Below are 25,744 nucleotides of genomic sequence, written 5' to 3'. Positions count from 1 at the left end.
TTTTTTTTTTTTTTTTTTTTTTTCACCATAAGCCAAAATGTATGTTTAAAGTGAGCTCTACCTGTATAACCCCTCCCCCCGCCCTCCATGTAGATGCTCTTGTTCTGGAATAAGAGATGTGTTTTTGGTTTAGCTTGGAAAGAGGCTTAAGCTAAATCAAGCCATTCTGATACCAGAATAAAATGATCTATATGGGGCACTGTACCCATGTGCCACATCTTCCTGTGTATTTATCCCTAGATTTTTAACAAAGCACTACTCTCTCCCAGAGCCTGCATAAACAAGCTAGAGTTAGTGACAGAGCCTGGGGCATAGCTCCAGCTGGTTGAGGTTGCAATTGTTCTTTGCTTTGAGGTGCATTTTATTAGCAGAGCCCCTGATGTGGATTCCACAGAGTTAGCCTCTTCTTTCAATGTGTAATTGGATCTCAAGTGCCCAGAGCCCCAACTGTTCAGGCTTATTTGTGTGATGGTTACTCAATAGCAGCACATGAAATCTAATGACTCTGTCCTGTTTCAGTGTAACAGGGGCTTTAGACTGTAATTACAAATGCCAATGTGAACTATCACTCTGGCCTCTTCTACACGGGTTTTCAGACCTGGTGAAACTGCACCTGTGTAAGAGCAGGTCTTCGCTAGCAGTGTTAAAGCTCTGTCTGCAGCAGCGCTGTAACATGGCTTTGTAGTCATGGCATAGTGCTGGGAGAGTGCTATGAAAACCCCACCTCCACGAGGGGAATAGCTCCCAGCGCTGGCACTTCATACAGTGCTGAAACTTGCAGCACTCAGTCTAGACAAGCCCTAAATGCAGTGCCCCAGTATAAGCCGTGACTTGCACCTGGTGCAGCTTATCCTAATGCTGTGTGTCTGTGCTAAGGGACAGCTACACCGAGGGCTAAGATCCTAATGCAGACAAGTCTTTTGGCTGAATTAAGAGAGCTTTTCATCTGTGGGGAAGTGTTCTCTACTGGTGAGAGCACAGGACTAGGAGGGGTGGGTGCTAGATTCTACTCCCAGTGCTGCCAGCAACTTGCTGTGGCCTTGAGCAAGTCACTTAATGATTCTCTTTCCCTATCTGCCCTTCCAGTCAGAAGGGTTGAAATTAAATTGCTTTGAATTCTGGGAAAGGCTCTGACACTTCAGTGTTCGTCAAGGAGTTCATAGCCTGTAAATACAGAGGGCTCTGGCTTTTGTCCTGGTTTGAGAATTATCCATCTCACTGGCTCTGAATTGTCTATTAGCTCCTGAGGTACCTGGGGACCGGTGCATGAGAGGCCCTTCAGTTTTTTGGCTGCTGTCCCACTCATGCTGATTTCTGGAGCAGTAAAGCCTTACCTGCACTAGGGAATAGCTCTGATCCAGCACCTGGTGTAGTGCAAAGCAGATGTGCAGGCAAGGGCAAGTCAGGTTGTAATAACACCGATTGCTGGATCGCGGCTGTTACTATTGTAATTCTGGCCTGAAATACTGACAGAAGTAAACGCTGTCAGTCCCTTTGTTTTCATGGGAAAGAGGATTTTTTCCCCTTTTCTTTTGCGGAGCGGGAGGAGTGCACAGCCTGAAGGGCCAGCTACAGACAGTGCCTTAACCGCCTGTCCTGCCTTTGCACTAAGCTGCCTGTCTGAACTCACTCTAGCTGGCTGCCTTTTGGCTATTCTGCTTTGCCTGTCCAAGTCAGGAAGCTTTCTGTGTAGTGATCCTGCATCATGATGAGAACTGCTTGTGGGTGTTAACCTGAGCTTATGCCTTTACAACAGGGCTCTGCTGCAGTAATGGTGAGAGACTTGAAAATTGACACCAGTGGAAAAACCACAGTATGCATAAGGCCATGCAAATAACAGCCCTTCTGGTTTCGGATGTCAGAGCTGGGCATGCTGGGGATTGCAGCAGGCTGGATGGAAGCTAGATGTGAGAGAACAATTGTGACACGGGGTTTGAAAAGCCATATCTAGACTCACTCCTTCAGCCTAAGATCTGAACAAAATCTTGTCTGGCTCCTGGCATAACTTCACCTAACCCAAACCCAATCCCTGCTGTGGCCTGGAACTGGGTCCCATCCCAATGTGGATCAGCACACACCTTCCTTGACCTGTCTCAAGCTGGGTCCCCCTGTACCATCTGAGTCAGTGAACCATCTCTCCCTTGATATTGACTACAGCCCCATGCCCCCAGCCTGCCTCTGCCTATGTGGTGTTTGCCCTTCAGGTACTGCATGAACGTACAGCGCTGATTACAAGCTAAGCAGGACGTTCTTTTGGCACCATGGAGATTGTTCCTGTGTTAGCTCTCTTGTGCAGGGAGAGGTATGCACCAGCAGAGGGACAGGGCTCTGTCCTGGAACTAGCAAGCTCTGTCACCAGTCAGCATGTGTTACACTACAGTGTGGAAACAGTAAGTCCCCATCCAAGGCAGCTGTTGCCTACATTGGTTCCTTGAGAGAGGTCCTGGCCTGCTTGCACAGTGCTTGCAGCTGGAGAGGCTTGGCACAACAAACGGCTGTGTAACTGGGATGTTACTAGCTGCTGGGGGGAAGGTTCATATGTTACCGAGGCAGCAGCTGCAGTTGGGTCTCTGTACTTGTTGCAACAGCCTCATGGCTTCTGCCATGACCCCTACTCTTGACTGGCTGTCTTGCTTTCATATCCCCCACTTGGACCCAGGGTCTGCACAGCCTGACTGCAGGCCCTGGCTTCCTGGTGGAAATGCTGTAGCTGGGCAGGAAGCGCACTGGCAGGAACGCCAGCCCCGGGGAACATCCTGAGGCAGGAAAGGTGGCAGGATGTGGGGAGCAGACTTGGCACCTCCTGCTAATGTGGGCTCTTGAATGGCAGGGTCCCTCCTGCTGGAGGGGCTGAGGGGCAGGTGTCTCTAGAGCCTAGATGCCATGGAGCTGGTTGAGTTAACTCTGTAGCTAGTGCTGTGCAGTGTTTGCTTTTGTTGGCTCATGGGCCTGGGAGCCGGGCCTGCTCTGAGGGGAGAGTGCTGAGCTCCCTGGTTCTCTCTCCTGTGCGCTGATGGCTCCTGTCCTGGCCCTTCTCAAGGGACACTTGACTGGCTGCTTAGCACAGGCCTGTTCACACGGTACCATGGCTGTGGGGCAGCGTTGAACAGCCTGAGTAGATACGTAACAGTCCCTGGCCTGGTTCAAAGGGCTGTGCAGACCGATCCACAGTAATGAAGGGGATGTTGATGTGGCAATCATAAATCCTTGGCAGTGGGTCTCAGAGCACAGGTCAGGTGGCTCAGGCTGGGCTGTGGGCTAAACCTAGCAGGGTAGACATTCAGGCTCATGCTAGAGCCTAGGCTCTGACCTTCATTCTCACAGGGTCTCAGAATCTGGGCTCCAGCCCAAGTCCAGACATCTACACTGCAATTTCATAGCTCTGTGAGCCTGGGCCAGCTGCAGCCATGCTGCAGGTCTTACTACAGTGTAGATGTACCCAAAGGGATCCTTGATATGGACTAATCTGTTTGTGAATGGGTGAGGCTTTCAGGCTTGGTGCAAATGCAGAGTCTCCTAGCACTGCCTTGGCCTTGCAGTCTCCTACGAAGCAGACTGCCAGGCTACTGCATGGGTGGAGCTCTGAGGCTGGGAGGCAGTGCTAGCTGGCAGGGGCTGTTACCCTTCTCCTAGCACCTTTCCTCCACTGATCCTGGTAGCCTTGTGTACACTCCCACCTTCTCCTTTGATCAGCTGCCATTCTTTTCCAGCCACACCCTGCTAGGAGGAGATGAAGCCCTATCACAGAAGATTAGGGTTGAAAGAGACCTCAGGAGGTCATCTAATCCAATCGCCTGCTCAAAGCAGGACCAATCCCCAACTAAATCATCCCAGCCAGGGCTTTGTCAAGCCTGACCTTAAAAACCTCTAAGGAAGGAAGTTCCACCACCTCCCTAGGTAACCCATTCCAGTGCTTCACCACCCTCCTAGTGAAATAGTGTTTCCTAATATCCAACCTAGACCTTCCTCACTGCAACTTGAGACCATTGCTTCTTTACTATCTGTCACACTACATAGCCTAGCTCCATCCTCTTAACCTCCTCAGTAGTTTTGAATGCTGCTAATCAAATCCCGCCCCCACTCTTCCCTTCTGCAAGTACACCCCGTTCCTGCTTTCTCCTCGTAAATCATGTGCCCCAACCCCCTAATCATTTTCATTGCCCTCTCCTTGCGTCTCCAATTTTGTCCATGCCCTTTCTGTATAGGTTTATAAATGTGTTGAGGCTAGGGTTTTGTGCCCTGCTTTGCAGGAGTCAGATAAGATGTCTATTGGTCCCTTCTGACTATGATCTACTAGCCACCAAAACGGACACAGCTACTCCTGTGTGCCCTGACCAGTGCCATAGAGGGAATTCTTCCCTCTCCAGGCCGCTTTAGCCGAATTCCAGGATCGTGCCCCGCTTTAGACCGTTTTAATTTTTTTGTTAATTACCCGGGTCCCGCTACGTCTCTCCAGTGGTCTCAGTCCGTTGAGTGAACGCTGTGCGGAGCGCGGGGCCCACTTCTTAGCTAGAGTCAGCGGGGGCGGCTTGCCGCGCTCCCCAGGTCTCCGGCGGGAACGGAGTGCGGCGTTGCTGGTCCGGTGGTGAGAGCGGCAAGCCCCTTCCATTCTGGAGCTCTGCCGAGCACCCGCAAGCCCTTGACCCCGGCTGAGCCTCTGGCCCTATTAAATAGCCCCCCGAGCCCTGGGCTGGGTGTATTTATTAGCCTGGCTCCAGTGCTCTGCCACCCCGTCTTCAATAGCTGCCGAGCCCGCCTCCCATGCATTCCAGCGCTCCCCGGCATTAAATTCCCCGGGTAGTAGAAGAGGTTGTCGCTATTTAGCTGCGGTTCACATGCCTTGCGCACCCGTGACCTGCCACCCAGCACCCCGCCCGTGCAGCCAGCTCTTGCACCCATGCCACTGCCACTCTGCTCAAACCCCTGTCCTGTCTCTAGCCAACCCCTGTCTCACACCCCTGCATGCCCTGCCAAGCCAGCCAGCCCCACACACTCTGCCGCACCAGCCTGCACACTCTGCCAAGCAGCACCCCTGGCCCTGTCTCCAGTCAACCCCTGCTGCACCCATGCCGTTGAAGCAACAGCCCACACCTCCTGTCTCCAGCCCTGCACATCCTGCGCACCCCCCTGCGGCCTGCCTGAGACCAGCCCGCCCCCATGCCCCTTGTCTCCAACACCAGGCCCCACACCCTTTCCGCCTCAGCCAGCCCCATGTCCACTACTGCCCTGCAGTTTAGTCATTAACCCTGCACACTGCTTAAATGAGGGGGCAGGGACCAGCTGGACAACACATGTTCACACCCCCATGGATCGAGGACCCACACATGTGAAACGTGTCATTAATAGCCAATCAACGCAATATGATGCATATATTTATATATTTTATTATTCATATAGTTATGGAAAGTAATATATCATGAAAGAACAGAGGTTTTTTCCACTTTTTTTTTTTAAGTCACCTCAGCGGCCTCACCGAAAATGTTCGAATTGGGCCCGCACTTCTAACCGCCGCTTCCTCTGTCTGCTGCAATGCTCCACCAATACAGCCCAATCCATTAGCCTTCTTGCAACAAAGGCGCACTGCTGACTCATATCTAGCTTCCGTCCACTGTAATCCAGGTCCTTTTCTGCAGAAGTGCTGCTTAGCCCAGTCGGTTCCCCGCCTGTAGCCAGTGCATGGTTCTTCTGTCCTAATGCAGACTCTGCACTTTCCTGTTCACTCTCATCAGATTCTTTTTGGCCCAATCCTCCAATTGTCTACGTTCACTCTGGACCTTATTTCTACCTCCAGATTATCTACCTCTCCCCCAGCTAGTATGCATCTGTAAGAGTCTGAGGGTGCAATCCATCCCATCATCCAGATCATTAATAAGATGTGAATAAATGCCTCAGCACTGACCCCGGGCACTCTGTTTGTACTGCTGCAGCTAGACATTAGCCATTGATTGCTACCCATTGAGCCCGACGATCTAGCAGCTTTCTCACCTTATAGTCCATCATCCATCCATACTTTGTATTGCTGCAAGATACTGTGGATACATTAAAGCTTCACTAAAGTCAAGATATATCACATCCACTGCTTTCCCAATATCCACAGAGCCAGTTATCTAATCATAGGAGGCAATCAGGTTGGTCAGGCATGACTTGCCCTTGGTGAATCCATGTTGACTGCTCCTGATCACCTTCCTGTCCTCCAAGTGCTTCAAAATGGATTCCTTGAGGACCTATGTGATGGGTTGGATCATAGAAGCCCTCTTGGGAGCTGCCACCTGATGTGCCAAGACTACTTCTACCCCTGCTTTGCTTGCCAGCTTAGGACTCCAGCACCCTGTCTTGCTGAGCCAGACACACCTATCTGCTCCAACAAAGACCCAGGGTCTGAATTACTTGCCCCAAAGGTGCAGGTTTACCTGAAAGCAGCTCACAGAAGTGTTCCTGTCTTTAACACTCAGATGCCCAACTCCCAGTGGGGTCTAAACCCAAATAAATCCATTTTACCCTATATAAAGGCTTTACAGTGTAAACACATAAATTGTTCATCCTTTGTAACGCTGATAGAGATGCACAGTTGTTTGCTCCCCCAGGTATTAACACATACTGAGTTAAAAAAATCATTTTACTTATTAAATAAGAAAGTAGGATTTAAGTGGTTCCAAGTAGTAACAGACAGAACAAAGTAAAATGCACAAATCTGTCTAATCAAACCTGAATACAGATAAGCTCCTCACCAGTTCCAGAATGCTCCCTTTTACAGACTAATCTCCTTTTAGCCTGGGTCCAGCAATCACTCACACCCCTTGCAGTCACTGCCCTTTTGTTCCCGTTTCTTCCAAGTATCTTAGGGGGGTGGAGATGCTCTCTTTAGCCAGCTGAAGACCAAATGGAGGCGTCTCCCAGGGGTTTAAATAGACTTTCTCTTGTGAGTGGAGACTCACCCCTATGCAAAGTCCAGCTCCAAGATGGAGTTCTGGAGTCACCTGGGCAAGTCACATGTCCATGCATGACTCAGTCTTTGCAGGCAGAAGCCACTGTCCACATGGTATCTTGTATGTCTCCAGGAAGACTTCTTATGTGGATTGGAGCGTTCCAAGATGCATTGTTCCCCAAGTGCTTCCTAATTGGGTACTTAACCTTGCGAATTCCTTCCTGAAGAAGCTGAGCAAATGCCTCACAAAGCTTATTTAGCAATCAAGCAAGTGTACAGCCAATACTCTTAACCTCAAGTACAAAATGATATGTGTACCAATAGGATGAATAGATATAGTAGACCATAACCTTTACAGAGATGTTACATGACACAGGCAGCACAAAACCTATTCCAGTTATGTCATATTCCCATAAAGCATTATTTGTGCAGCATCACAACCTGCTCCATGATTTTGCTGGGGACTGAAGTGGGGCTGACCGGTCTGTAGTTCCCTGGGTTCGTTCTTCCCATTTTTTTAAATATGGGCACTATATTTGCCTTTTTCCAATCATCTAGGACCTCCATGGATTGCCACAAATTTTCAAAGATAATGGCCAGTGAGTCTGCAATGACATCAGCCAACTCCCTCAGCACCCTTGGATGCATTAGAGCAGCATCCATAGACTTGTGCATGTCCAGGTTTTCTAAATAGTCCTTAACCTGTTGGTTCTTTGCTGAGGGCTGCTCACTTCTTCCCCATACCTGCTGCCCAGTGCAGGAGTCTGGGAGCTGACTTTGTCTGTGAAGACTGAGGCAAAAAAAGCATTGAGTACTTCAGCTTTTTCCACGTTATCTTTCACTGTTGCCTCTGCCATTCAGTAAGGGTCCCACACTTTCCCTGACCACCACCTTGTTGCTAACATACCTGTAGAAACCCTTCATGTTACCCTTCACATCCCTTGCTAGGTGCAACTCCAATTGTGCCTTGGCCTTCCTGATTACACCCCTGCATGCTCTAGCAATATTTTTATACTCTTGGTAAGCTTCCTTTTTGTGTATTAAGTTCACCGAAGGTTTCACTGTTAAGCCAAGCTGGTTGCCTGCCATATTTGCTATTCTTTCTGCACATCAGGATGGTTTGTTCCTGTGCCCTCAATAAGGCTTCTTTAAAATACACCAGCTTTCCTGGATTCTTTGACTCCTCATATTAGCCTCCCAGGGGATCCTGCCCATCAGTTCCTTAACGGAGTCAGTCTGTCTGCTTTTCTGAAGTCCAGGGTCTGTATTCTGCTGCTCTCCTTTCTTCCGTTCATCAGGATCCTGATCTCAACCATCTCATGGTCACTGCTGCCCAAGTGGCCACCCACTTGTACCCTCCCTACCAATTCTTTCCTGTCTGTAAGCAGCATGTCAAGAGGAGCACGGCCCCTAGTCAGTTCCTCCAGCACTTGTACCAGGAAGTTGTCCCCGACACTCTTCAAAAACTTTCTGGATTGTCAGTGTATTGCTTTCCCGGCAGTTGTCAGGGTGATTGAAGTCCGCTATTGGAACCAGAGCCTATGATCTGGAAACTTCAGTTAGCTATCTGAAAGCCTCGTCTACCTCCACCTTCTGATACAGTGGTCTATAGGACACACCCACCACAACATCACTCTTTGCTTTATGCTGCCCCTTCATAGAAAGGGTATTAACCTTTCATTTGGCCTGCAAAGCTTCTGGGATGACCAGGCTGGAGAGACAGGTGCTGTTCTGTGCCTCCCAGCATCTATGATCACATTGGATATCCCACGCATTGCAGCATGAACCATCTTGGACAAACCTTTTATTTGTTGAGGCTTCAAACCAGTGAATGAGTCTTCCTGCCCCCTGTCCTAGACTCTGGCTGTCCTGCCATAAGGGAAACCAGTTCATGGCACTTTTCCTTGCACTTGCAGTGACTCAGAGGCCAAAACATTGCAGTGTCATTCCAAGCAATGATCAGCAGAAAATTTTTGCCCCGTTGCTTGCTCTAGAGGAAGACAGAAACACTGACCAATTATTTCAATGCTGTAACAAATGAGGCAGCAATGGACATCCTTGGGAAACATAAGACAAAACAGTGGGTCACAAATGAAATACTACAAATGTGACATTAAAAGAGAACTTGAGAGACAAGAACAGCACTGAGGGAGCAGATAAATACAGAGCGACTGACAGAAAGATCAAGAAAGGAATGAAGGTGGCCAAGGGGGGAGAGAGTGACAAACAATGCTCTAAAATTGAAGAATATCAATAATATAAAAATAGCAAGCAAGCCTTCCAGGTTGTTAAAGATCTGGCAAAGGAAAGATGGACCAAAGCTAACGCAATTCAAGACAAAGAAGGGAACAGTCTTACAGAAGAACAGGACATCATCAATAGGTGGACAAACTACTGCTCTGATCTATACAGCCATCAGACAAATGGAGATCCTAGTGTCTGCCAGCCCAGATTCAACAGAGGAGGATGACTTTCCAATACTGTGTGAAGCAGTGGAGACAGCTATGAAATGACTCAAGAATGAAAAGGCTACAGGTATTGACAACATCCCAGCCAAACTGATGAAATTCAGAGGAGAAATAGTAATAGATGTACCTACCAAGATTTGCAACAAGATTTGATAGACGAGTGAGTGGCCCTCCATGTGGACAAAGTCACTGATCATCACTCGGGCAAAGAAAACCAAACTGCAGTTGTGTCAAAATTAATGGACCATAAGCTTAATTAGCCATCCCAGCAAAGTGATGTTGATGGTCATATTGAACAGATTGAAGCCACTAGCAGAGAATATCGTCACTGAAGAACAGGCTGGCTTTTGTGCTGGAAGAAGTACCACAGAACAGATCTTCAACCTTCGTGTTCCATGTGAGAAGTACATGCAACACCACCAGGACACCCATGTCTTTGAGAGGCAGAAACATGCTGGCTTCCTTTTGGGGAGGGATAGCTCAGTGATTTGAGCATTAGCCTACTAAACCCAGGATTGTGAGTTCAATCCTTGAGCGGGCCATTTGGGGATTGGCCCTGCTTTGAGCAGGGGGTTGGACTAGATCTCCTCCTGAGGTCCCTTCCAACCCTGATACTCTATCAAACACCTTCTGAAGTCATAGACTATGGCACGAAGCTCTCTGGGCATCTATGAAGTACAATGTTGGTCATAAGCTTATTTTTACCATTAAACACTGTATGCCAAGGCCAGCAGTGCAGTTCTCATCAGTGGCACAATAGAGTGGTTTCGCACCACTGAGTCTGGCAAGGCTGCCTTCTTTCGCCCACACTGTTCAATCTCTACTTGAAGTGCACAATGATTGATGCCCTAGAAGATCTCACATGCAGTCAGCATGCGGTGGGAGGCACACAATCTCAAATCTTCGGTTCACTGATGACATTGATGGCTTGGTAGGCAGCGAAGATCAACTTGCCAACCTTGTGAAAAGATTGGATGAAACCTCTGCATAGTAGGGCATGGAAATCAGTGCAGAGAAAACCAAACTGATGACAGACAGATGTGATGGGATGAGCTCCCATATCACTGTCAGTGGACAAGAGCTGGAGACAGTGAAACAGTTCAAGTATCTGGGGGCAATCATCATAGATTCATAGACTCTAGGACTGGAAGGGACCTCGAGAGGTCATCAAGTCCAGTCCCCTGCCCTCATGGCAGGACCAAATACTATCTAGACCATCCTGGATAGACATTTTATCTAACCTACTCTTAAATATCTCCAAAGATGGAGATTCCACAACCTCCCTAGGCAATTTATTCCAGTGTCTAACTACCCTGACAGTTAGGAACTTTTTTCCTAATGTCCAACCTAAATCTCCCTTGCTGCAGTTTAAGCCCATTGCTTCTTGTTCTTTCATTAGAGGCTAAGGTGAACAAGTTTTCTCCCTCCTCCTGATGACACCCTTTTAGATACCTGAAAACTGCTATTATGTCCCCTCTGTCTTCTCTTTTCCAAACTAAATAAACCCAATTCTTTCAGCCTTCCTTCATAGGTCATATTCTCAAGACCTTTAATCATTCTTGTATTGCTCTTCTCTGGACCCTCTCCAATTCTCCCTACAACTTTCTTGAAATGCGGTGCCAGAACTTGGAGCACATACCTCAGCTGAGGGCCTAACCAGTGCAGATAGAGCAGAAAGAAACATGACTTTCTCGATGTCTTGTTACAACACACCTGTTAGGTCCATCCCAGAATCACGTTTGCCTTTTTTTTTGCAACAGTATCACACTGTTGACTCCTATTTAGCTTGTGGTCCACTATGACCCCTAGATCTTTCTGCCATACTCCTTCCTAGACAGTCTCTTCCCATTCTGTATGTTGTGAAACTGATGTGTTCCTTCTAAGTGGAGCACTTTGCATTGTCTTTATTGAACTTCATCCGGTTTACCCTCAGACCATTTCTCCAATTTGTCCAGATCATTTTGAATATTTGACCTGTCCTCCAAAGTTTGCAGTCCCTCCAGTTTGGTATCATCTGCAACTTAAAATAAGTGCGTACTTTCTATGCCAACATCTAAGTCGTTGATGAAGATATTGAACAGAGCTGGTCCCAAAACAGACCCCTGCGAACTCCACTTGTTTATACCTTTCCAGCCAGGATTGGGAACCATTAATAACTACTCTCTGAGTATGGTTATCCAGCCAGTTATGCACCCACCTTTATAGTAGCCCCATCTAAATTGTATTTGCCTAGTTTATCGATAAGAATATCATGCAAGACCATATCAAATGCCTTACTAAAAGTCTAGGTATACCACATCCACCGCTTCTCCCTTATCCACAAGACTCGTTATCCTATCAAAGAAAGCTATCAGATTGGTTGACATGATTTGTTCTTTACAAATCCATGCTGGCTATTCCCTATCACCTTACCACCTTCCAAGTGTTTGCAGATTGATTTCTTTAATTACTTGCTCCATTATCTTCCCTGGCACAGAAGTTAAACTAACTGGTTGTAGTTTCCTGGGTTTTTTTTATTTCCCTTTTTATAGATGGCACTATATTTGCCCTTTTCCAGTCTTCTGGAATCTCTCCCGTCTCCCATACTTTCCAAAGATAATAGCTAGAGGCTCAGATATCTTCTCTATTAGCTCCTTGAGTATTCTAGGATGCATTTTCCATCAGGCCCTGGTGACTTGCAGGCATCTAACTTTTCTAAGTGATTTTAATAACTTGTTCTTCTTTTATCTTCTAAACCTACCCCTTTCCCATAGCATTCACTATGTTAGCATTCCTTCAGACTTCTCAGTGAAGACCAAAACAAAGAAGTCATTAAGCATCTCTGCCATTTCCAAAGCTCTTCTCTGGCCGCCTCTCAATTTCTCCAAACTTTCTGAAATCTTTTGTGCCCAACTGGAGACAATACTCCATTGGGCCTAACCGTGCAGAGACGTAGAGCGGAGAAGACCTTCTCAATGTCCTGTTTAACACACTGTTAGTCCTCCCAGATCACATTTGCCTTTTTCGCTTTTCAAGGTATCACACACTCATTTTAGTGTGTCACTATACCTAGATCTTCTGCTATATCCTTCCTAGTGGTTCTTCCCTTCTGTATGTGTGAAACTGATTGGTCCTTCCTAGTGACACTTGCATTTGCCTGTATTGAACGTAATCCGTTTACCGTCAGACCATTTTTCCATATTTTGTCGCAGCCTATTTGAATTTGACCTGTCCTCCAAAGTAGTTCAGTCACTCAGTTTGGTATCATTGCAAACTTAATAAGCCATAACTTTCTCTAATGCACATATAAGTATGATGAATATATTAACAGAGCTGTCCAAACGAATCGCCTGCAGAAACTCCACTTCGTATCCTTCCGCAGATTGGGCCATTAATAACCACTCTGAGTTGGTTATCCACTGTACACCTATAGTAGCCCATACTAAATTCATTGCTAGTTTATCATAATATATCATGAAAGACCGTTAAAGCCTACTAAAATTAGTAACCACATCCAGCCGTCTTTCCTTATCGCACAGACTCGTTACTTTTATCACAAAAGCTACAGATTGGTTTGACATATTTTTCTTACAATCCATGGTATCCCTATCACCTTGCCACCTTCCAGTGTTTGCAGATTTCTTTTAACATATTGCTCCTTATCTTCCCTTGGCACAAAAGTTATAACTAATGGTTTGTAGTGTTTCTGGTCATTTTTTATTTTACCTTTTAATAGTAGCACTTATATTTCCCTTTCCAGTCTTATGGAAACTCTCTCCCATATTTCAAGAAGTAGTAGAGCTCAGATATGTCTCTATTAGCGCCTTGTATTCCTAGATGGATTTTATTCACCCTGGTACTGCAGGCACTAACTTTTTCTAATGATTTAAATCTTGTCTCTTTTTAGATGTCTAACGCTACGGGCGTTCGCATTAGCATTTTACCTGTTAGCTTCCTCTAGTTCTCAGTGAAGACCAAAACAAAGTCTAAAGCATCTTGCATTGTCCAGTTCCGTTACTGTTCTCTCCACCTCACTGAGCATGCCCCTGTCCTTGGTCTTCCTTGCTTCTAAATTATTGATAAAGTCTTTCCCTTTATTCCATAGCTGTTTACTCATTTGTGCCTTTGCCTTCTAATCTGCCCCGTGCATTCCTTGTATTGTTTCCTATATATCATCTTCTGTAACCTGAATCTAGTTTCCATTTTTTATGACTCTTTTTATTTTGTAGTTAGCAGTCCGTGGTCTAAGCAGTGTTTTGGCCACATTTTATCTTTCTACCATCTCTCTCTTGCCAAAGCCCTCCTGGCGACACCATCTTCGCAGCCAGGCATTCACCTCCATGATGCATCTGTCTCTGCCTGGGCCCCTACCTTTGACAGGAAGAATCGAAGAGAATACCACCTGTGCTCCAAACTCCTTCACCTGTAATCCCAGAGCCCTGTAGTCACTCTTGATCCACTTAGCATCACACCTTGCAGTATCATGTGCCCACATGGATGAGTAGCATGGAGGATGGTGAAGGATTCAAGGCTGAAATTCAGGCAAGAACTGTGCAAACAGCAGCAATGGCAAAGCTAAAGCCAATTTGGAGAAATAAGAACATTTTTCTTGGAATCCAGACTGACACTGCTGCATACATTGGTCATCTCCATTTTTCTGTATGTGTGTGAGACATAGACCCTTACAGCAGCACTTGAACAGAAAATACAGATAGAGATACTTCTGTAAAATCCTGGGCATCTCCTACTTTGACCATGTCACTAATGAAGAGGTCCACAGCATCACCACCCAATGCACTGAGTCATATGAAAACCTCCTGACCATGAAGAAGTGCAAGCTGAAGTGGTACGGCCATGTAACAAGATCTGGCCTATCCAAGATCATCCTCCAAGGGACAGTATAGGGGAAGAGAAGAAGAGGTAGACAGAAGAAGAGATGGATTGACAACATAAGAGTGGACAGGAATGGACTTCACAGAAACTCAAGCACTGACACACACAATTGTCAGTGGTGGAGACAATTGGCTGATGGTTTTCCCCAATGACAATGCAGTTATGGGAGTGGTGAGGATGATGAAAGCAGTGACTCTGAGCCTCTTGGCTGTGAGAGGAGCTCTCCTTCCTCCCCAGGACTGCATGTTGAGCCAGGCTTGGCCTGGTTTAGATTCTCTTAGATCTAGGCTGAATAAACCAGGCTGTACAGTGCAGTTCTGTAAAGGCTGGGAGTAGGTGGTGGCGTGGGCAGCTTGGCCCATTGGCCTAGGGGGCAGGACTTGGAGTTGAAAGACTAGATAGCAGCACAGTTGTGAAAAGCTGACACATTGGGCCTTCTCTTTACTAGAGAAATCTAATGCTGTAGGAACTGTGGTCTCTATAGCATGCTTGTAAGGGACCGTGTGCTCCAACTGGAGGACGTGCATGCTAAGAACTAGTTCATTCTGTGATGTGATCAGCCTGCATCCCTCTGGTGCCAGTGTGGATGCAGACAAGTTTTTTGATTATGAAATTAGAACAGTACAGCATTAACACCTGAATAGATTAAAAACTAGCTGATGGGTCTCAGTGTAAATATGGACTTTTCTTCAAGTGGGTGTGTTTCCAGTGGGGGGCCACAGGAATCGGTTCTTGGCCTAGGCCACTTAACACTTTTTATCAGTGACCTGGTAGAAAACAATCACTGCTGAAAGTGTGCTGACGACCAAAGATTGAGGAGTGATAAATAATGAAGACAGGTCACTGATACAGAGAGGTCTGGATCACTCGGGAAGCTGGGCACAAGCAGTGTTTTAATACAACCAAATGTGAAGTCATACGCCTAGGAACAAAGAATGCAGGCCACACTTGCACGATGTGGGGACCTGATCCTGAGAAGCAATGACTATGAAAGACTTGGGAGTCATGGGCCCCAGTCAGCTGAACATGAGCTCCCTCTGTTATGCTGTGGCAAAAAGGGCTAATGCAATCCTTGGATGCATAAACAGGGGAACACAAAGTAGGAGCAGGGTGATTATTTTACTTCTGCATTTGACACTGATGCAGTTGCTGCTGGAATCTTCTTCCAGTGTGCACAGTTCAAGACAGTGATAAATTGCAGGGGGTTAAGAGCGGAGCCGAGAGAATGATTTGAAGGATTGGAAAACATGCCTTATAATTAGACTCAAGGAGCTCGATCTCTTTTAACAAAGACAATTAAGGGGTAACTTGATCGGTCTAAGTACCTATGTGGGGAACACCCTTGACAACAGACGGCTTGTCAGCCTAACAAAGGTATAATGAGCCACTGGCTGGAGACTGAAGCTGGACATGTTGGCTAGACATAAGGGACAAATTTTTGAGGGCAATTAACCAGTGGCACAACTTCCAAAGGTTGTGGTGGATTCTCAGCGCTGGCAGTTCTTTCAGCTGGATGTTTGAGAGATGCTGTGGTTCAAACGAACTAGTTCAGGGAAAGGACTCTGGCCAGTGTTAGACAGGCAGACTGAATCACAGTGCTCCCTTCCGGCCCTGTGGTCTAGGAGTTCACTGCATCCCAGGTGGCCTTTCAGAACCACCATTTCTGGGAGTGCTGCCTGGAGCTGTGGGATGGCTTGCCAGAGAGCACTGTAACTGGAATGGTGTAGGACAGCTAATCCAGTGGTTGTCCACCAGGGATCCACATACCCCTGGGGGTACACAGAGGTCCTCTGGGGGTACATCAACTCAACAGGCTACATAAAAACCACCAGCGAAGTCAGTAAATTAAATTTAATACAAGACTTGATTATGCTGCTCTATATAATATACACTGAAATGCAAGTACAAGATTTATATTCTGTTTGATTTACCATATAATTATATGGTAAAAATGAGAAAGGAAACAAATTTTCAGTAGTAGTGTGCCTTGTCACTTTTATATTTTTAGATCTGATTTTTGTAAGCAAGTTTTCAAGTGAGGTGAAACTTGGGGGTTGGCAAGACGAATCAGACTCCTAAAAGAGGTACAGTCAATTGGGAAGGCTGAGAGCCACTGACTTAGTGGTTGTGAAGTCAAAGTGCAAGCTCTTTCTGTCCTGTCTGTGGATCACCTCGCACAATGAGGTCCTGGTCCGTGACTGGGCTCCTATGTGCTCTTGCAATACAAATAATGTAATAAAGTTTCTTAACTAGTCAGCGTAGCTAATGGGAATGCATTGAATGTACTGAAACAGTTCTATGCAACTGGCTTATTTCCCTCTGGCTGCATGATGTTGAGCAGCTCAATGAGAGCTTGTGCCTCAGTTTCCCAATTGGTATATTGGCTGATAACCTCTAACTGCTTGGTAAAGCACTCTAAGCTGGTACTGGGAAGGGATAGGTGCTAGCTGACCTAGTCATTAGGTGGCCTGATATGTCTGTTTCTAATGCTGCAGTCTGAATCCCTGCTTGGAGTCTCACCTCAGCCTCTTGGCATTTCAGAGTTGCCCCCATCAGAGTTCATGCAGGTGGTGGATTCCACCTGGCTGGTGCTCAACGTCTTGTCCAACGGCAGGTCCTCCACCAGCTCCCAGGCCATAGGAGTGACGAAGATTGCCAAGTCAGTCATCGCACCACTGGCCGAGCACAATGTCTCGGTGCTGATGCTGTCTACCTACCAAACGGACTTCATCCTGGTGAGCCCCCCACCTTCTCCCCATCGCCATCCCCTGTAGCAGGCTCCTTCGAGCGGGAGTGTGGGTGAAGGACTCTAATTGGCCCCAAGCAACTACAGAAGGAGTGTGACAGAGAAACCCTCATTAGGTGAATGGTGCAGGCTCTCTTATGGCAACAGTCTGAACATATCCACCTCTTCAGTACTGAATGTGATTTCAGAGGGTACTGGGTGCCATTCTGAGAATAGCAGGGGGTCAGGCTACCCTCGCCATAGCAATATGAGACACCGTAGAAGGTTCGTGCGTGAGATTTTTCCCTGCATGCTGTTCAGCTGAGTGGACAGTGGGCTAGGTGAGATGTGGATTTAGAAGCTCACCTCTTCCTTCCTTGTGGGGGTAGAGAAAAATGGCAAGGAGACAGCAGGCTTTCAGGGGGACGCTAAGCTGAAGGGTGAGGTTTGAGGTCTGTTGCTCTCCCCAGGTGCGGGAGAAGGACCTGCCTGTGGTGATCCACACCCTGACCGGCGAGTTTGATATCTACAAGGAGGTGAAGGGAGAGTCTATCTCTGTTAACTGTGATGACGTGAGCAATGGCTTCCTGGAACCCAAGCATGGTGAGTCCAGGACTTCGCGTCCGGGCTCTCACCTTGTCTGCCCTCTGCAGAATGTAGGAGGGGTTTGAATGAGCAACTCCGCTGTCCCCTGCAACAGAAAACTGTCTGTGTGCTCACCCTTCCAGCATGAACTGTTCTGTTCTCTGGCTCCAGCCACTCCAGTGCAGATCAGTTACTGAATGGATCAGACTGTAGTAAACCAGGGGGGTCCCCAGACACACTGTGCGGTGTATGAACCATTCATACATCAACTTAACTGGCACCACTCAGCTTTGGCCTCTGTTGTGATGGACAGGCCAAAACTGAGTGGCATTGTGACCCAGTGTGCCAGGTCACCATGCAACTTGGCTTGGGATTCTCTCAAACAGAGCACCTAGCGCAAACTGCTTTCCTTCCCCCTCTTCTACCTCCCCCCCCACCTTCGTAGGCAGTCTTGTTTCTGCCAGTGGTATGCACCAGGCATTACATGCATATGACTGCAGGTGCCACTCTGGTAGACACCAGAAATGCTTGGGGATCCAGGGAGAGACTGGAGCCCAGCCAGGGGACAATCAGAAATGTGCTCTTGCAAATATTAAGGTTCCATTTATAAATGGTTTATAGAGAGAATAAATGGTGATTAGTCCAATCTGTCCTGCCTTCTGCTGGTTTGCCTGTAACAGTGTATAACACAAATACTACTGATTACCCCATTCTAATCCACCTAAAATGGAGCATTAATAGACCATGTGACCAGAGGTACATTGTTTTTTTACTGGTGGCCCAGAGTAGCAGTAGCATAGTTCTGCCACTGGAGGGCACTAGTACCTCAAGTTTGAGTTCCTCCATTGAGCACCTGCTCTGCAGGCAGAAGCAGCTGTCTGTGCAGGTGGCCTGAGCTTGCCTGGCTTGTCCCGGCCCAGCCCTCTGCTCTGCCTACAGCATATGCTGCTCTGCTGATTTTGTTTCTATTTGCTCCTTACCAATGTAGCTGTAGGAATTGAGCCCTGTTAACTTTTTCCTCTTCTTCATCCAAATGTCAGTCTCTGTGCAGTACCTCCTCAAGGTGGCGCTGCTGTGCTACCATTGCTCACATCTGTGGGGTCTAGTCTCCAGCCTAAGCTGATCTGTGGGGCCAGGTACCGATCACCGGGCTGGAGGCTGACATGCTAGTCCCACAAGTGGTTTGAGTTCATGAGAGCTGCTTCGTGCTGCCAGCTCAGACTCCTGCCATGCTGCTGCACCATCAGCTCCATGATACGGCATTCATTGCCAGCTAGGGTTTCTCGCGCCCTAGGCGCACGGCCATTTCGCCGCCCCTCACGCTGATCCCGCGGCTCTGATGGAGCTGCCGCAGTCATTCCTGTGGGCGGTCCACTGGAGCCGTGCGAGCAACCGACCGTCCGCAGGCATGTCTGCAGCAGCTCCACCGGAGCCGCGGACCAACGGACCTGCCGCAGGCATGTCTGCAGCAGCTCCACCGGAGCCGCGGACCAACGGACCTGCCGCAGGCATGTCTGCAGCAGCTCCACCGAGCCACAGACCAACGGGAGCCCGCCTGCCCCACACCCCCCACACAAAATGCCCCCCCCCCCCCAATAATCCTGGCGCCCTAGGCGATTGCCTAGGCTGCCTAAATGGTAGCACCGGCCCTGATTGTCATGCATGAGAAGGGTGCTTCATGCTCTGGCAGTCTGGGCTGTTTGAGTGATTGTTTCCTCCCAGCTGCGAGCCCTACCATGCACCCTGTGCAGAGTCCCCGGAACAGGTTCTGCATCCTGACCGTGGCTCCTGACACCCTGCCAGCCATTGCGACCATGCTCATAGATGTCCTGTTCTATTCACACAGGTAGGCAGCTGCGTGGGGCAGTGGGAGGAGACTGTTATCCCCACCCCTTAGCATAGGCATTCTCTGAACTAAAATGCACTGCAGTGTAGGTGAGAGTGCAGCTAGAAGTGTGGGGGCAGCCTCTCACCTCAACACAGACCCTGAAGAGAAGGGTGGAGGGCTACAGTGTGGCCAAAAACCTCCAGATCTCCGAAGAATTTATGAAATGCTAAAGAACCTTCAGGCACCCAAGGGCTTTGAGCGGGGGACCAAGGCCTTTGCAGTGCACCTGGAGGTGCCCACAATGCCCTATGGGGGCATATGGGGCTACAGTGGTGATGTCAAGCCTGCCAGCACCTGGCTTGGATGGCACTTGGGACATTGCATGCAGCACTGGGGTTGAAAGAACTTTGTCAAAGGCAGAGCTGGAGAAAGGGTCTTCCCACAGGATAGCATCCCCCAGCAGAGGGTGGGCTGGAATTCAGCCTTAGCTCAGCTGGGGGAGGGAAAGGGAGGACCTTCCTGACCAGCAGGAGGTGGATCAGACAACAAGTGCTCAAGGTGAGGGGAGATGGCTTTCTAGATAGAGCAGCTGGGTCTGACCTGGCTTGTTTCAGGGGCTGGCCCAGAAAATCTGTTAGTCACAGCACTGGGCTAGACATGGCATCACCAATCAGCTGGTATTAGAGATGCCAACAAGGCACTTCACTGATTCCAAGTAAAGGCACGTCTTGGGGGGTGGGGGGGTTGCACCTCTGTAACTTTATCTCCAAGAGCCAGTTGTGAAATGGCTAACCCCTCTGTCCCCTGTGTGTTTGCAGCCCTCTAAAGGAAGCTGCTCCAGGCAGTCAGGATCTCGATTCCATCAGGTTTTTCGCTTTCTCATTGATCGAGGGCTATATCTCCATCGTCATGGATGCAGAGACCCAGAAGAAGTAGGTACCATTCATCCACCAGAAGATGGACCCAGTGTCCTTCACCCCATCTAAAGCTGCCCACATCAGGGGGCCCCTTCCATAAAAAAGCTGCAATATTAGAGACCTATATTCTTGTGGGGGGCCCCTGCGGGGCCTGGGGCAAATTGCCCTACTTGCCCCCCCTTCTGGGTGGCCCTGGCCCCCATGCTCTGAAGATTTGGCCTTGGGATTGGGAGGTTGGTGTTCTGGAGGTGTCACATTCCCGTTGGCTCCTGCCTGCTCCCATTCTCCCCCTGCTGTGATGTTTTTGGGAGTGGTGTTGCTTTTCTCCTCCTTGCCCCAGTCCCAAGTCAGCAGGTGGGCTGTGCAGAGGGTTAGGGGCATTAAAGACTGGAGAACCACCCCTGGAATTAGGGTGGGCCCAGGGTTCTAGGAGCAGCTTCATGGGAGTCTGGTCCCTGGCTCATGCCAGCTAGTGGGGGAATGAGGAACGGTCCTAGGGCAGGAGTGACATACTCCATTAAACGCTTCTAGGTTCCCCAGTGACCTGCTGCTGACCAGCTCCTCTGGGGAGCTCTGGCGGATGGTGAGAATTGGCGGGCAGCCACTGGGCTTTGGTAAGTGGAACAGGGTGTAAGCTCGCCTGCCCAGTGGATCAGCTACCTTCAGCGCAGCATTGAGCCCTCCCAGTCTGAGATGTTCAGTGCACTCTGGTGGGCAGGGCAGGCTGTTATCCCCAGGGGATAGGTGTGCCCAGTGTGACCCTCTCAGAGTCACAGAAGCCAGTGGCAAAGCAGTCTGCACCTCATCTGGAATACTGTGTGCAGTTCTGGTCTCCCAGTTTGAATTCATCCTTCTTAAATATGGAACAGGTTCAGAGACAGGCTACTAGGATGATCTGAGGAATGGAAAACCTGTCTTATGAAAGGATTCAAAGAGCTTGGCTTCTTTAGCCTAAGCTAAAGAAGGCTGAGGCAGGGCTGCCCAGAGGATTCAGGGGGCCTGGGGCAAAGCAATTTTCGGGGCCCCTTCCATTTAAAAAAAGTTGCAAAACTATAGAATATTATGTTGGGGGGGGGGGGCCTTGTGGAGTCTAGGGCAAATTGTCCCATTTGCTCCCCCTTGCCGCCCCTCCCCCGGGCGGCCCTGGGCTGAGGGGAGATATGATTGCTCTCCCTATAATTATATCAGAGGGATAAATATCAGGGAGGGAGAGGAATTATTTAAGTTTAGTAGCAATGTGGACACAAGAACAAATGGATATAAACTGGACACTAGAAAGTTTAGACTTGAAATTTAGATGAAGGTTTGTAACCATAAGAGGAGTGAAGTTCTGGAACAGCCTTCCGAGGGGAGCAGTGGGGGCAAAAGACATATCTGGCTTCAAGACTAAGCTTGATAAGTTTATGGAGGGGATGGTATGATGGGATAGCCTAATTTTGGCAATTAATTGATCTTTGGGCATATTTACTGCTAATAATCAATGACCTGTGATGGGACGTTAGATGGGGTGGAATCTGAGTTACTACGGAGAATTCTTTCCTGGTGTCTGGCTGGTGAGTCTTGCTCACGTGCTCAGGGTTTAGCTGATCACCATATTTGGGGTTGGGAAGGAATTTTCCTCCAGGGCAGATTGGCAGAGGCCCTGGAGGTTTTTTGCCTTCCTCTGCAGTGTGGGGCACAGGTCACTTGCTGGAGGATTCTCTACACCTTGAGGTCTTTAAACTATGATTTGAGGACTTCAGTAACTGAGACAAAGATTAGGGGTTTGTTACAGGAGTGGGTGGGTGAGATTCTGTGACCTGTATTGTGCAGGAGGTCAGACTAGATCAGTGGTCCCCAACCTTTTCGTGTGGCGGGTGCCAGACAAAGGACCATGGTGGCAGTGGAGCATCTGCCAAAATGCCGCCTATCGGGGCCCCAGAGAGCAACAAAGCATGCTGGTACTGAACACCAGTGCGTGGCCATGAAGCCCCAGCCCCTGGGGCCGCTCAGTGGCGGGGAGTGCAATGGCTGTGGGCTGCCTGGCCAGGAGCCAAGAGGCACTCATTTCATGGTGGTATCGTATTAGAGTTAATAGAAGATTAGAGTTGGAAGAGACCTCAAGAGGTCCTCTAGTCCAGCCCCCTGCTCAAACCCAATTTTGGGCATGGGTCTGCCAGCTCGGTCTTGGACAGCCCAGAGCTTAGAGAGCCCTTTGCCTATGGGGCAGGGGCACATGGGTGATAGGAGGAGGCTGTCTCCAGAGGCACTGAGCTGGTACCCACACTGGCCCCTCTGTTCCCCTTCCTCAGATGAGTGTGGGATAGTGGCTCAGATTGCCGAGCCTCTGGCCGATGCAGACATATCAGCGTATTACATCAGCACCTTTAACTTCGACCATGCCCTGGTAAGTTAACTCCCCTGTCCAGATCTCAGCATGCTAGAAATGAAGCAGGCAAACAGATGCTGGCAGTTGACCAGCTTCTCAGCCTCTTAACTGAGGAGTTCTCTCCTAGACCCTGGGGGGGTGGGGGGGGCAGAGCCCCCTACTGGGAACAGACACTCCAAGGGGATGAGGCCACCTGACTGCCTCGCTGTCTGAATGAATGGGCCTCTCGCCATTGGCCTGCGGCTCATCAGTCTCTGAGCCCTGCATGGCTCCCTGGATGGTGGCATTTCATCCTGGCTGCTCTGACACCAGCGCAGGGGTCAGTGTCCCATTGTGGGGGGCCTGCTCGGGGTGGGAGGCACAGGAATGCATCTCATCTGAAGACTGAACCTCCCTGGCTCTGGCTGCTGCTCTCTGGCATTAGTGCCAAGCCAGGGCTGCAGCGTGAGAAATGCTGGTACCAAGAATGTGTGGGGCAGCAGGAGGGACCCCAGGTGGGTCCAGGAGGATGTCTATTGCTGAACTGTTCACTGTCAGTGCCTGCCCCACAAAGGCTGGGGGAAGAGGGGTGCCGTGAGGATTGTGGGAGCCCTGCCTAGCTGCCACCTTGCCACTGTCTCCATGTTGTGTGGAGAAGGCAGGGGATAACTAGCTTGGTCCTGATCTTGCTTTCCTTGCCAAGGGGAGTCAGATCTGATCCCACCTTCCATTGGGAGTTGGCGATCCCCGTGGAGCTGCATGGGAACAGACTTCTGGGGTTCACCCAGTCCTCCCTCCAGCACCCCCCTTCCATGTACAGTTGACAAGGGAGTGATGGCCATGCAGCTCTCTGCTAACATAGCTCTGGCTTCCTCTCTCTGCTGCTAGGTCCCAGAGGAAGGCATTGACAGCATCATCGAGCTGCTCCAGAAGCGCCAGGAGAGCAGTAGATAGCTGGCACAGCAGCTCCCGTGCGCTCTGACGCCTGTCCGGAAAGGCGAGGGGGAGTTCAACACTGACAGCAGGGCAGAGAACACTCCAGTCTCCTGTTTCTGATGGCAGCTCCACATCAGCAGGGGCCTCTTCTTTGTCTTCAAGTCTCCGGGGTGTGGCTTGCCCTGCGGTGCAGGGCACAGCTCCAGCTGTGGAGCAAGCCCTGGGCTTCAGCAGGAGAGTCCTTGCGTTCTCCTTGGGAGTGCTGGCTCTGACACACTCCCGAGTGTCCCACTGGGGAACTGAGTTTCCTGCAGCAGTTTGTGTTACCTGCCCCAGGGCTCCTTGTATCCCGAGACTCACCCCTCAGGGAGCAGAGTCCACCACGAACTGGTGTTGGGCAGAGGTTGCCCATCTGTGGATTGTAACTGTCTCAACTTGGAGTCAAGCCTGTCATGTTTGTTTGTTTGTTTGTTTTTTCCTTTGACTGTTTTTGTAGCCAACTACCTAGTTGCATAGAGCCTTCAGTAGTTAGTATTTCATTTGCGATGCCAAGCTTAGGCAGCAGTGGGGCGTTCTTCCTAAAGGCTGGCTGGTGGGCATCTGTGTATGTGGTAGGGGATAGGGAGTTTCTTCCCTTCATGTGTTGGGGCAGTAGCTGGCTTCATGAGAAGAGGTGCTGGGCACTGGGTTGTCTAGCAGCTGAGTGCCAAGGAAGAGGTTGCTATGGTACAATCATTCCTGACACATGGTCACGGGTGTGGGAGAAATGACTTGTTTGGGATTGTGTGGTCTTGTAGCAGTGTTAACAGCCCTGCCAGGTGCTCAAGACAAGCGCTCAGCCTCTTGGACAGTCCTGGCTTAGCACAGTATTAAGAATTGCAGGTAACCTAAAGTATTTAAGAATGGTCCCTATTTGTAGCATGGCCCTCCCAAGGAAGGAAGAGCAGAGAGCTTGCTAGGGTAGACTCTTCTTCCTATAATGCTGGGAAATGTGTGACCCAAACCCCTCTGTGGCTGCCTAGCTGCACTCAGATATGATGCTTTTATAAGCCCCCTCTCCTTAGGGCAGGGGAGCAGGGATTGATTGACCCAGACTCCCATCTGGTGGGCTGGATGGCATCTGTGCCAGAATGGAGTGTGCTAGACAGCTGAGTTATTTTTAGGATTTCCAGGGTACATGCAACTCCATGTGGGGAAGGGAGGAGGGTGGGAAATATACAAATCTGCTGGTTGTGAAGCTGAGAATTTCCCCAGATTGGCACAAGACAGTTGTGGAAGAAAAGCATATCTGAGTTGTGTGGCGGAAGTGCCTGCATTGCAGCTGGAGTGTGCATGGAGATAGCTGGAGTTACCCTTGTGATGGATGCTGAGAGATCCAGGAGCCGTGTGTGTGTTTTTTCCCTTTCATGTTCCCCTCAGACTGGAGTCACAACATAACCTATGGTTACAAGAGGATTCCAGGGAGGTGGAATTCCCTCTTTGTGTCTCCTGCACCCTTGTTTTCTGGGGCATTGTCATGGCAGTGGCTTTCAAGGGACCCCCCCTTCCCAGCCTCTGCCAAGCCTGCTGCTTCCCAGAGATGGGGGTGGTCCTCCCAAAGGTGGTGAGGCTGTCCCTCCCGGGCAGCCACAAAAGCTGCCTCTAGGTGAATGAGTAGCTTGTTACCATATAAAGATTTTCCTTGTTTCTGCAAGGGAGTGGCTCTCAATCTCCAGTTCATCGCAAGGGCACTCTTCCTCTCAAAACTCATTCCCCTTTGAAGCACAGCTGTGTCTCTTACATGAGGGAACAGCTGTCAGCAGTGACTGGAAGAGATTCTCCCAGAGTCTGGTCTTGGATTTCAACCTACCGCTCAACTCCCTTTTCTGTGAGCCTTCAAGACGGAGCAAGCTGGGTTGGCAGCAGTAGCACTTCTCAGCCAGGATGAACACTCCCACCATGCCTTAGCATAGGAAAACCCTTGAGAAACTGCCATGGTCCACTGCCCAGTGTCCAAGCCATACCTGGGCTGCTGGAAATACTCTAGATGGGGCATCCTGTGTGCCACAATGAGTTTGGGGGTGGACGAGGCATGTTCAGGGAGGCCATGAGCAGGTTCTCAGAACAGCAGGGTGATGTGATGTAAGGGCAGCTGTCATCCG

The 25,744-nt window shown here is 49.2% G+C and overlaps 1 protein-coding gene across 1 annotated transcript in view; it reads left to right on the top strand.

Annotated features, from left to right (window-relative positions):
* Nucleotides 1-24,068, top strand: part of CASTOR1 (cytosolic arginine sensor for mTORC1 subunit 1) — a 39,226-nt gene extending 15,158 nt beyond the window's left edge. Inside the window, exons 3-9 of the mRNA XM_032774292.2 lie at nt 16,807-17,000; nt 17,461-17,593; nt 19,298-19,421; nt 20,222-20,335; nt 20,852-20,934; nt 22,612-22,706; nt 23,556-24,068. Coding sequence (XP_032630183.1) covers nt 16,807-17,000; nt 17,461-17,593; nt 19,298-19,421; nt 20,222-20,335; nt 20,852-20,934; nt 22,612-22,706; nt 23,556-23,621 — 809 coding nt within the window. The 3' untranslated portion in view covers nt 23,622-24,068. The remainder of the gene's footprint in view (nt 1-16,806; nt 17,001-17,460; nt 17,594-19,297; nt 19,422-20,221; nt 20,336-20,851; nt 20,935-22,611; nt 22,707-23,555) is intronic.
* The last annotated feature ends 1,676 nt before the right edge of the window (nt 24,069-25,744 follow it).

This window comes from Chelonoidis abingdonii, chromosome 22 (genome assembly GCF_003597395.2).
Source record: "Chelonoidis abingdonii isolate Lonesome George chromosome 22, CheloAbing_2.0, whole genome shotgun sequence".
Classification (NCBI taxonomy): domain Eukaryota; kingdom Metazoa; phylum Chordata; order Testudines; family Testudinidae; genus Chelonoidis; species Chelonoidis abingdonii.
The sequence above is the reverse complement of the archived record's forward strand: the minus strand, read 5'-3'. Positions and strand labels throughout refer to the sequence as shown.